Source organism: Pangasianodon hypophthalmus, chromosome 2, assembly GCF_027358585.1.
Source record: "Pangasianodon hypophthalmus isolate fPanHyp1 chromosome 2, fPanHyp1.pri, whole genome shotgun sequence".
Taxonomy (NCBI): domain Eukaryota; kingdom Metazoa; phylum Chordata; class Actinopteri; order Siluriformes; family Pangasiidae; genus Pangasianodon; species Pangasianodon hypophthalmus.
Window position 1 is genome coordinate 27,859,421 of NC_069711.1, and position 11,735 is coordinate 27,871,155.

The 11,735-nt window shown below is 39.3% G+C and overlaps 2 protein-coding genes across 3 annotated transcripts; both read left to right on the forward strand.

Annotated features, from left to right (window-relative positions):
- Positions 1 to 486: 486 nt before the first annotated feature.
- On the forward strand, positions 487 to 3,789 carry eef1b2 (eukaryotic translation elongation factor 1 beta 2). The gene is made up of 6 exons (XM_026933061.3): positions 487 to 648; positions 2,155 to 2,277; positions 2,480 to 2,612; positions 2,804 to 2,867; positions 3,144 to 3,269; positions 3,594 to 3,789. Exons 1-6 carry the CDS (start codon positions 569 to 571, stop codon positions 3,746 to 3,748), a joined length of 681 nt encoding a protein of 226 aa, XP_026788862.1. The 5' UTR covers positions 487 to 568; the 3' UTR covers positions 3,749 to 3,789.
- Positions 3,790 to 3,930: 141 nt separating this feature from the next.
- On the forward strand, positions 3,931 to 11,710 carry zdbf2 (zinc finger, DBF-type containing 2). 2 transcript variants are annotated; one of them, XM_053231150.1, is made up of 7 exons: positions 3,931 to 4,994; positions 5,308 to 5,405; positions 5,504 to 5,548; positions 5,921 to 5,954; positions 6,319 to 6,418; positions 7,423 to 7,553; positions 8,999 to 11,710. In XM_053231150.1, exons 3-7 carry the CDS (start codon positions 5,512 to 5,514, stop codon positions 11,310 to 11,312), a joined length of 2,616 nt encoding a protein of 871 aa, XP_053087125.1. In that variant the 5' UTR covers positions 3,931 to 4,994; positions 5,308 to 5,405; positions 5,504 to 5,511; the 3' UTR covers positions 11,313 to 11,710. The 2 variants fall into 2 exon arrangements, with proteins under 2 accessions (XP_053087125.1, XP_053087129.1); XM_053231154.1 differs by lacking the exon at positions 5,921 to 5,954.
- Positions 11,711 to 11,735: the final 25 nt, after the last annotated feature.

The window sequence follows — 11,735 nt, forward strand, 5'->3', positions numbered from 1 at the left end:
AACTAGAGTTACAATTTGAATTAAAATACTAAATAAGAGTTATACAAATTAAAATATTTCCTAAAAACGATTAATTATGCGCTGCTGATTTGAACTGTGACCTCTCTTATTAGGTCAGAGGTTAAAGCGTCACTTCCGTTGACCTGGTTTCTCTTCAAAATGTAAAAATAAATCTTAGAACTTAATGTTAACTTAGTACCAGCTATGTGAAAACATGAATTCGTCCTTGATATTATTTTATTATTTCATTTATAAATATTATAAAAGTTTTTATATACTAAATATTAGTTCACATGTTTCGAGTTTAATCCTGAGCACCATGTGACCTTTTAAAGGAAAACAAAATGACATTTTTGCTTAGTTAAAATACTTTGACGTGTTTAGAGTGTTAGAAAAGTAAAACATGTATGAGACAAAAGGAGAAGGAGACGAAAGAGGAGGAGGAGGAGGAGGGGTCATGGCGTCAGCGGTATAAAGGCTTTTACAGGTTCCTTTCTCGTTCCTTCGCTCTTCCTCCAAGCCGCCGAGTTGCTCTCTGTGCACGTGGGCTTCAGACTGTATTTCAACAATGGGCTTTGGTGATCTGAAAACTCCCGCAGGCCTTAAAGTCTTAAATGACTTTTTGTCAGATAAGAGCTATATCGAGGGGTGAGTCACATTACACACGTTTTGATCATAGATTTGTTATATCTTAGCGCACTGGCTAACAGGCCTCTACCTGCATCGCAGCAGAAAACTGCATTGCGCGTATATACGGGGTTTTACGGCAAAGGCGCTTGGGGGCGGGGAAAGCCGTTCTCGTTTAAATCGCTTGTTAGAAACGAAAGACTTTATTTTAAGTTTAAAAACTTGTTAAAATACTATTTGAGAAAAAAATTCTGCATACAGAAATTAATAAACTATTCTCTGCATTTGAATTAAAACGGATAGCGTCTGGTAGTTACCGTAAAACCCCGTATATACGCGCCTCCCCTACCCTGGTTCTCCCTCCTGTACATAAACCTGTAGTTCACTATTTATTACTGTTTGTTGTTACTGAGTAATTGTATGCATATGTATTTTGTGCAACTATGCCTTATTTTCTAATGCAAATTATAAAGAAGGATTTGGTTAAGAAATTAATCTTGCAGGCATGTATTAGGAGTGCAGATAAGTGTATGCAAAAAAAAAAAAAAAACATTTTAATAAAATTTATTAGCACTGAAGACAGTATATAAGCAACTCTTTCAAATACCAGTAGAAATGTATTGATCGATTTTATCGGGGCTTTATTGCTAACCCATGTCATATCTTCAAATCATATTTCTGTGTAAGTGGTATTTTCTAAGGAACATTTAAGTTTTTATATCTGCACTGTGTCTCGCTTTAAACACAATTCTATCTTAAACTTTTTGTAATGACACTCAATAATTTGCAAGTCTTCTGGATATGACTTGCATATGACCTGGATATGTATACATACATGATCAATTTTGATCTTTATTTTTCTACATTGTGTTTAACTTTAAACAAAAAAAAAAAAATGGTTTAAAAACTCAAACATGCTCCACTTATTTTGTGCAAAAATGACCAGTTCCTGTCTATTTTATTTTTTATTTTTATTTATTATTATTTTTTTTTAATTAAAAGAATAATTGTAATTTAAAATTAGTTTCTTGGGTTTTAGTAAAGATGTCGAACTGGAAAAGATGGTGGTTTTTGTCAGGGACCATGTACAAAAAAAATCTCATGAGAAAAGATTCTTTGCACCACAGCTGGCTTCTAGCTAATTTCCATCTGCAGTCCCTGGACAGATAAACGGAGACAAACAATAATGGGCCTACTACATGTCATAAAAAGTACAATCATGATTGCAGCCTGAATTCAAACCCCAAGCAAGTCCAAGTCCCACATTCCTACCTCACCAAACCACTGTCAATACATGACACACAGCAATAGGCATCTATCCATAGTACACACGGAGATGATCATCTACATGGTTAGGAGAGATTACAAAAGCCCATTCAGTGGAGTCACGATTAAAGGAGATCTTCAAGACAATTAATGTAAAGTAAAGCAGTGCAGGAGTATTGGGCTCCTTCAATAATTTCTTTAGAAGATAAGTTAGTGATTGCCTGATGGTACTAATCAATCCCTGTTGCTTTTGTCTTGTAGCTACGTGCCATCCCAGGCTGACGTCGCTGTATTTGACGCCCTGTCTGGTGCTCCACCTGCAGACCTGTGCCATGCCCTTCGCTGGTACAACCATATCAAGTCTTACCAGAAAGAGAAGGCCAGGTAACTATTACTGTTTCACTGCCCAATGAATGCTCGAATCATCCCCAGTTTGTGATGAGTTTTATATCACCATCTTTCGCCTGACTAGATGATGTACACTCATTAAAACGCTGATGTATCTGGGAGGCAGTTGACTCCTTGTGTGACTGTGTGCATGAATGAATGAATGTAGAACTTACTCTGCCTTGTCTGACTACTTCAGCCTCCCAGGAGTGAAGAAGCCTCTGGGTCAGTACGGTCCTGCTGGTGTCGAGGACACGACCAGTGGCGCCGCTCCTGTGAAAGAAGAGGAGGAGGATGACGACATCGATCTGTTCGGTTCTGATGAAGAGGAGGTCAGTTTGAAGGCATTTAAAGATACGTAGTAGCAGGAAGTAGTTCTCCTGGTTGTGTGATGAGTTTTTTTCTCACCATCTTTCGGCTGATGTTGTGATGGACCTTTTCATACCTGATTACCAGTGTTTGTAGAAATAATGTTTAGATCTTGTTACTCTGAGAGAACTAATGTTTTTCCCCACCTTCATAGGATGAGGAGACTAAGAGGATCAAGGAGGAGAGACTAGCAGCCTACAATGAAAAGAAGTCTAAAAGTATGTTTTTGCTCACTTTGCTTTGCACTACAGATTCAGCCTAACTGTTTTATAGCCATGTTTTAACATCCGAGATCTCAAACAATTCCCTGTTAGGGTAATTTTTGGCTGGCTAGTGTAATGATGATCATCTTATCACCATCTTTCGGCTGATACATGGAATGATGGACACCTTTTTTTCTTACCTGAATTCTAGCCAGTTTCCTACTTGTCTGTATTCCTGCTTTTTTGTGATGCTGTTTTTACATGTCAGACCTTTTTTAAATGTTCCTACAGAGCCAGCCCTTATCGCCAAGTCCTCCATCCTTCTGGATGTCAAGCCTTGGGATGACGAAACAGATATGGCCAAGCTTGAGGAGTGCGTTCGCAGCATTGAGTTGGACGGCCTGGTTTGGGGCCAGTGTAAGTCTACGGTTTTAATTAGATTTTTGCTAAACTGGTAAATGAAAAGCAGTCTTGTCTTAAATAGTTTGCATTACTTAAAACACGGGTGTCCAACCCTGGTCCTGGAGTATCCCCAGGCCTGCATGTTTTAGTGTTTTCCCTAATCCCAACACTGGTCAGCTAATTACTTGAGCTAAAGTAGATGTACTAAAGCTGGGACAACACTGAAATGTGCAGGACAGGGGATTCCCCAGGACTAGGGTTGGCAACCTGTGTCTTACAAGATGTGTTGTGGCCATGCACATGGACCCGTCTTGAATAATTGTCTTTATCCCTTCACAGCCAAACTTTTGCCTGTCGGCTACGGCATTAAGAAGCTGCAGATTGCTTGCGTGGTGGAAGACGACAAAGTTGGAACAGATCAGCTGGAGGAGTTGATCACCGCTTTCGAAGACTACGTGCAGTCCATGGATGTCGCCGCTTTCAACAAGATTTAAAACACCGTGAAATTCCTTGCACAATAAAATAGCACTTAAAATTTGTGTTTCTTTGTGTTTTCATTTCATCCACATTGGTCTGGAAAAACCCCAAAGCACAGGATGGGCTGGTCAAGCTGGCAGTCTGTCAGCTTCCTTGTTACTTGAATAAATTGATCAATATATTTGAAATATTTCAAATTTCTTTGGTGTTCCACTGTATTAAAAGAAATGACAGTGTATGATGAGTTAGTAGTGATTTTTATGAAGTGTTTCACTGTAGCAGTTTGACCAGCTCTGCCTGTGGTAGTGACTAGTAGCTTGACAAACTAAGCCGGATATTTCAGCAGGGTAGGAAGCCATATCTAACTTTACTAAGCATTTATATATAGATATAGATATAGATCGATAATTAGTGGTAAAATGTAGCACAGCCATTTTCTAGGCTGTTTATGGTGAAAGGAGGTTGTAGTGTATTAGTGTATGCTGTACTCCATCACTTCATGGTGTAAACAGAGGAACTGACTGATTACTCAGGCTTCCTAGGACATGGAATAGAAATGGAAGGTTTTAAAGACCTGGTAAGGGCCCAGAAATCTGTGTAACTCTGCTTTTCATGGCACATTAGACTCTCGTTAAAGTTTTCTGCTATTAAAATGCGGGCTGTGAGGAACAGGGCGGCTTCCCGCGCTTTCCATTGACGTCACGCCCCGGAAAGAGCAGCTCCAAATACGGATGCCGATGGGATGTGAAAGTAGCATTTCAATCCGGTGAAAGCAAGTACAGAACTCACTTCTTATTTTCGCAACTAATTTTTCATGTGCAGTTAAATAACTCATGTCATTTCTTGGTCTGGCCGCATGTCAAATGCACAAGTTAAGAATAAATCGCTAGACCTGTCGTCGTGCTACACGCCAGTGACGTGCTAATAGCTAATATGGCTGAAACATCTGTTTGTGTGCTTAGTATTACACTTTTTTTTACTGTTATATATGTGTTTTTTTAAAAATAACATTTGGAAAAAGTCAAATATTAGTTGGTGTAACCGGGAAGATGAATGTGTTTAGGAAGTGTCTAGCTAACGAGACTTGTATTACAGTTGATGCTAGCTAAACAATGGCTGCGTCCCAAATTGCTTCTCTGTGCCTATATAAGCGCACTACACTGGGCGGCTAAACAGTGGTGTGTAAAGCCCTGTTTGTGTACCCTATATAGTGCACTATATATCCAGGGCGAGGTATTTGGGAGGAAACCCTTGCAGGCCAAGGTTTGCTGGCTAACCGAGTTAACTTGCCTTTTTTTTTTAGTGTTTATGTAGCAAAATAAGTTGGTCAAGTTAATTTTTATAGCATGTTAAATTGTTGATAAAACTCCTAATTTTTCAAAAACAATGGCACGTTTCAGGAAAGAAAAGTTTCGTTTTCATGAAGCGAAAGTCGAGCAAAATGTGCATATGGAAATGTCATGTGTTCAATAAAGGCTGTTATGGTGCTAAATTTGAAGTCTTTTGAGAAATGTGAAAGCTCAGAGTTCTCCATAAATTTCCTTATTGTCGCTTTTTGTGTGTTGTTTCCTTTTAGATGCGACCTTTGAGTTATCTCACGTGCTTCATTGAGATATTGTGTATGCAGTTATGTGATTTGAAATCCCTGTAAAGTTCACCATCTCTCCTCCTGAGGTGAGTATACTGCATCATCCCCTGAGTTTTCACTTTCTTTTACAAATTTTTCACATGATGTCACAGAAAAAACCTATAATAACTATTGGTGTTTTCAGACAGTAATATGCCTCTGGAGGAGGGACTCGCACCCACTGCTGGAAGTATGTATGATACTGATTTCTTAAACTTTGTCTTTTTTATGTCAACATTCATCTGATTCATTAGGTGGCCTGGGAAAACCCTTCTCATGGTGAATTGTTGACATTTCCTACTGTATATAGTTGTAAACATTACAAGCTTTCCTGAACTGAACTGTTTCTATCTTGCAGTTATTTCAACCAGAAACTATAGTTTGTTTTTTTTTTTTTAATCTGGTTACCCCCAAAAGTTAAAAGCGGTTTTAAAAAAAAAAAAAAAAAGTGACGTCTGTAGCGACATATGATGGGTATTCCCAGATCTCCAAACAATTAGGAAAATGCTTGGATGTAGCGTAAATATTATTATTCGTTTTTAAAATTATAATCTATTTGTAGATGCAGTTAGGGAGCAAGCCAACATGGCCAACAGGTGAGTTTGTGTGATCACACAATAAACAAAACAAAGACATAAAAATTTTTTTCTAAAATATTCGTCTTCCTGGTTGGTGCTGACGCTAGACATAGTTTTTCACGAGCAGTAGATTTTGCCATTCAGCATGGCCAAGAACTACATGCTTTCACAGGAAGGGATCATATCCTGCTCAGGGTCACAGTAGAAACGCATGCAGCATTCACCAGGATTAAAGCGGTTACTGACCATAAATACGCTCTAGATGTGTTGTACTTACCAGATATTAATAATAAAGGACCACTTAATTTTTTTTTTGCTTAGTGTGCACTGGTCATGTTTGAGATTAACAAGTTGTCAATTTTCTTTTTTCTATACAATGTAGGCCCAGCAGCTTGGAACAACCTGTTGCTGGTCCCTCAAACCCCTCACAGCGACAGGGCTTCTGCAGCTACTGTCAGGTCGTGTATAACAGCATAGAGCAGGTATATTACCTCATTATTCTCTTCTGTGCATTGTTGCTTTTAACAACCAACCAGAGCGAAGGCAAACACATACTTCCTCTCAGACATGTAAAGCCAGCCATCCACATCTTTTTGAACTGCTGCTCATGCTGCGTCAGATGGCAGCATAACACACCCTGAGGAAAGTACTGTTCGTCCTTTTCCACATACATGACCACACAGACACTCACAACTGGCTAGTGTCACTGTGATTGACAGGGGAGAGAAAAATGACAGCCCTCCCACCCCAAGAGCATGGCCAGTTTTGCGCTCTTGGCCCCCAGCTATGTATGTAAATTTGTCATGTTTTATGTGTATATATATATATATATATATATATATATATTTATATATATATATATATATTGTTCTTTACAGTAAAGTGGCACACTCAAATTATTAATCTCTTCTGTGGTGTTCTTAATAGTATTTTAATAAGGAACCATATTGACGTAAATTAACAAGCAGCTGCAAACTCAGTATGCATTTGAAAATGCTGAACTTATGCTGAACCTTACACAAATTGTAATGGTTTAAGCATAATTTGTAATGTATGCATTTGTATAAACGAGGCCCCATTGAGGCCCCACCATCCTGGCACTACATGAAAAAAGCAGCAAAGAAGAATTATGTTTATGTATAGACCACTCACAGTTGCTTAACTTAAATTCACCACCATATTGTAGACAATGCAATAGTACATCTCTTATTAAAGCCAGGAAAATTAAACTTTAAAAAACTTTAAACTTATTAAAGTTAGGAAAAATGTTTTGCATACTACTACTAGACTTGCTAGACACTAGGCTTTTTACTGCAAGGCTTTTACCTACTGGGGATGGATGTATGTTTTAAGTTATAACTTAGAGCAGCAGTAAGACTGTGTTAATATGCTGTTTGTTAGTAGTATGTATGTGTAGTATGTTTTTAGTAGTTAATTAAATTTACATTGAAAGTAATCTACCATTTTGTTTTCTGGAATTCTGTAGCACATCCAGAGTACCAGGCACAGAGAAGTAGTGGTACGAGCAGCGAGGACAAACGTGTCCTCAGGAAGCCTGCTGGAGAGATTCCTCCAGGACGTGCTTCATCACCATCCTCGTGGCTACAACGACACACGGTGTGCCTAATAACTCATTCAAAATTCAAAGCTCTTCAGATCTGTCTAATTCCAGCATTATGGGTGAGATGTATGAACTCAGGTCGGATTTGATGTTTTCCAGTCCAATAAAAATGCTGTGAACACAAATGCCTACTACCAGCACATGCTGGAAGATAGTCGGATAGTCGGTCCCGTAACTTAGAGCACGTTTGTGTCAGATCATTATGAGGTAAAAGTTGATACTGCAGATGGCACCGATCCAATACCCATCATCAGTATCGTCCAATTCCAGAAAAAAAAAATGGTGAATCAGATTTGAAAAATAAATTTATTTTTGAAATTGGAAATACTTACATATAAAGAACCTTGACCAGTTTTTCTTTTGTTAGGATTTATTTTATTATATTTATGCTTTATATAAAATATAATATTATTATATTTACAGTAGAAGTGATTATTGTGTGAAAGAGTTGTGAAGTGCTTCAGTAAAAAATAAAACACTTTAATGCTTAGTAGTTTTTAAAGAAAATTATTAAATATGTAACCGTATCTGATGATCTGCAAGGTTCAGGTATTAGAAAAGAAAAAGTGGTATTGTGCCATCTCTAGTTGATACTCAGAGCATTATTATCATTATAGTATTGGAAATAGAAAAATGGAATTTGTGCCTCCCTACATCTGATGTTTCCTTGAAAACACCAAACAATGTTCACAGATAACACATTTTGTTTGTTTGTTTATTTATTTATTACATATATTTTTCTGCATGTAAAGCAAAATGTTTTTGGAGACTACACAGTTTCAGCAAATTCTGTTAAATTTAAAGACTTCTGCAGAAATTATATCCATTCTATGAAGGACTTAAATGTACCCAGAAATTAGAGTTTTAAAAGTATTTGTTGTGTTGACACAAATACTCTGAGCAAATACGTGAAAAGCTAGGAACACCAGGTAAATTAAGTGTGTGATGTGTTTGTCAGTCTTTTGCAGACTGTATTATATGGTTACGTGAGTAACTGCAGTCTCAACCAGCTAAAGTAAAAATGAAAAATAAACTAAGAATGATAGCTGAATGAAAAATAAACTAAGAATGAATACTTGGTGTCAGTTTAAAAGTGTGCCCACAGCTTTCAATGTTAATATTTGCATGGAATTGCTCATTTTAAAATCCAAAAGGGATTCTCAAGCTTATTTGATTTCTCAAGCTAATTTGTTGAAAGAACTATATAGTACTTTTGATGTATGATATTTAAGTTATCGTTTCATAGTTTTCTTCATTAGGTGAGTTTTGTCTGGTAAGATATATATGCCATACTTTTTGGTTTCCACAGTATTCATTCATAATCTTGATCTTTTCGTGATTAACATTTTATACTAATCTTATACTATTTATCTTAATAAATATTGTAATCTTCAAGACCACTAATTCTACACTATCATTTTACATTTTTCTATCTTTTTAGTCCTACCCATGCTGACTTACCTTGCCTGAGTACATTACCAGTTCCAAGAGAAGTATTATCAGAGGTGTACTGTAGATCAGAGGACGATGGGCTCTCTGTTGGGACCAGAGAGGAAATGCTCAGCTCTGATGAAGAATCCTGTCAGATGGTGCAAGCTGAACGCACTACCACATGTAGTAGGAGTCAAGAACAAGCAAGCACTTCTGTAGCCATGCCACTGGGTATTGCGATGGAAACAAGTGAACAAACTGGCCTTAAAACTGTAAAAATAAAAGCTGAACCCCCACTCCCTGAAAGGTATTCCCCCACACAGGGGTTCTTGCATAGGACTAGTAGCGAGTCTGATATAGACAAGCAACACACATCAAAACTGTTGGCACAAACAGTAACTTCACAAATCCAACAGCCTTGTAGCTCACAGACTCCCGGATCCCCAAAGTGTCAGCACAGGAAAGCACACAGAAAAACTAATAAACATAGAGAAGACAACGATTCAAGCCTAGGCACCCCTACATCACCAGTCACAAAGTGCATTACCTCAAAAGCCCAGCATGGGCAATCGCAGATAGCTAGAACTGCAGTGCTACCACTCTGGAAGGGGCCACACAGGGAGCGGTCGTTCAGCGAAAAGTCAGACCAAATACGTGAGGTAATTGAAGAGGTTATCGAGAGGCACTGCTATGGCCGCAGTCCTAAACCCAGCCAGGAGGCCGAAAGTGTTTTCCACCTGAGCTTGCAGTCAACCGAGTCTAAAGACAGTGATGAATGGGACAACACCTTTCAGGCAGCTTTGCAAAAAAACACAGCTGAGGATAAGCGTCTCGCATGCCTTACACAGGTACATATAAACATTGAGGACCAAGGGTACAAAGCCCAGCTGGACACAGCTCTGAATACTGTGTTAGAAAGTGAGAAGACGGAGCCTGGGGTAGCTAAAGAGAACGAGGCTGAAGAGATCATTCCAGATCTTCCTCACATACCACCGTCCTTTGTGGGAAAGACGTGGGCACAAGTAAGGTATGAGGATGACTTAAAGATAGACTGCATGGTGAGAGAGTTCCGACAGGGCCGCTTTCGTTGCTATTTTGACAGTGAGTCGTTGGCTAATTTTGGGAAGCACCACAAGAAAGATAAAAAGAGGAGGAATCAAGAGGAAAAGGTAGCTGATGTTGAGTGTAAAGATGTCTTGCCTCTTATTGAGCATCATGAGGAGGACTCAAAACACCTACCTGTGTTTAGGAAGACTAGGCATCGAACATACCGAATGGCATCACGCTGTCAAGTGGTGAAGGTGAGCCATGGCACACAAACTGCACCCTTGAACTGCCCTGTAGTGCGGAGAAAAACATTACCTGAAACTGGCACCTTGCTCAGTATCTGTGAGACTCAGAAAGACCCAAGTCCTGAGAGGACACCAGACATGAAAACAAGAATGTGTGCAATCAAACTCCCTGCATCTTACTGTAAGATTATGAGTCCTTTGCAGCCTAAAACTGTGGTTTATGTTCTTTCTTCCCCAGATGGTGTGCAGGGTTCCTTTAAGCCCACTCCAGTTAAAAGAGTGGGCAGAAAGCGGAAATCAAGTGATGAGGAATGTACACTTAAATACAAGTACAAAAAGACCCCTCTCAAATATTATGACCCCCTGACCAACAGAATACTTAAGACTCCACCTAGAGGGATGCCCTCAACCCCTACTACCAAATCTCTTTCCCATGTTAGACAGTTATTCCGTAGCCTCAGTCCAGACATCAACAAGGAACTCCATGGTTCAGCGCAGGGACGATCACCTCGAGGCTCTAGAAAGGGTCGGGGTGAGGGTAGCATGGCAGACCTTTGTGCTTCTACCTCTGGCTCTTGGCTGGACAGTGGGGGACCCTCTGAGCCTGGCTCTTCTGTTTCCAGCAGGAAGGCCTTGTTCAGCCGATCATCCATCTCCAGCAGCAGCCGTTTCCTCCTGGGACAGATAAGGTCCTCTGCGTCCCACACAGGCAGCTCCTCGAGATCAAAACCTCCTTCCCATACAGACAGTTCTCTTAAGGTTACAGGGACTAAGCCAAAAGTGGACCATGCACAGGCACACATGGACCAACCACCAAGCAGACGTCGCAAACAGGGTCAGAGAGTTACAGAAAAACCTCTGACTCCTGCAAAGAAACCATCCTCACCTCCTTATAGGACCAAGCGGAAGTCAGTCAAAACCAGGGCGAAGTCTAGGAATGTTCTCCAGCGGAAGGTCAGCGCCCGTGTTGCTTCAGGATGTAGAATGTCCACCCGGAATAAAAATTCCACCAGGGCTTCACCCAGATCATAAGCATCTTCTAAACTGGAGGTCTTGGCCCCTCACTGTATCCTCTGGACTCACTACTTAGCAGCCTATCCTATTGGGTTCGGTGCTGTTAAGCCTACTGTACAACAGGCGCGACATTAAATTAAAACCCAGCATTTTACCTTAACCTCTTTTATATATGTGAGGAACAGACGTGTAGGCAAAGAGCAAAATCTGTTCTCTGTCTATCAATTGCTGTATAATTTTGCACAGCTGGATTTTTAGGTGAAATTCATTTTGTCTGTATTTCTTGTTTCCTAGTCAAATCATGCATTTTTAAAAACGGTTCAAGGGAATATTTTTTAAGTTTTTTAATGAATATTTTTGTCCAGCAGTTAAATATTTAATAATGATTGTACATTAAATTTTATTATACAAATGTATATCTTTTGCATTGTCTTTCTTTGA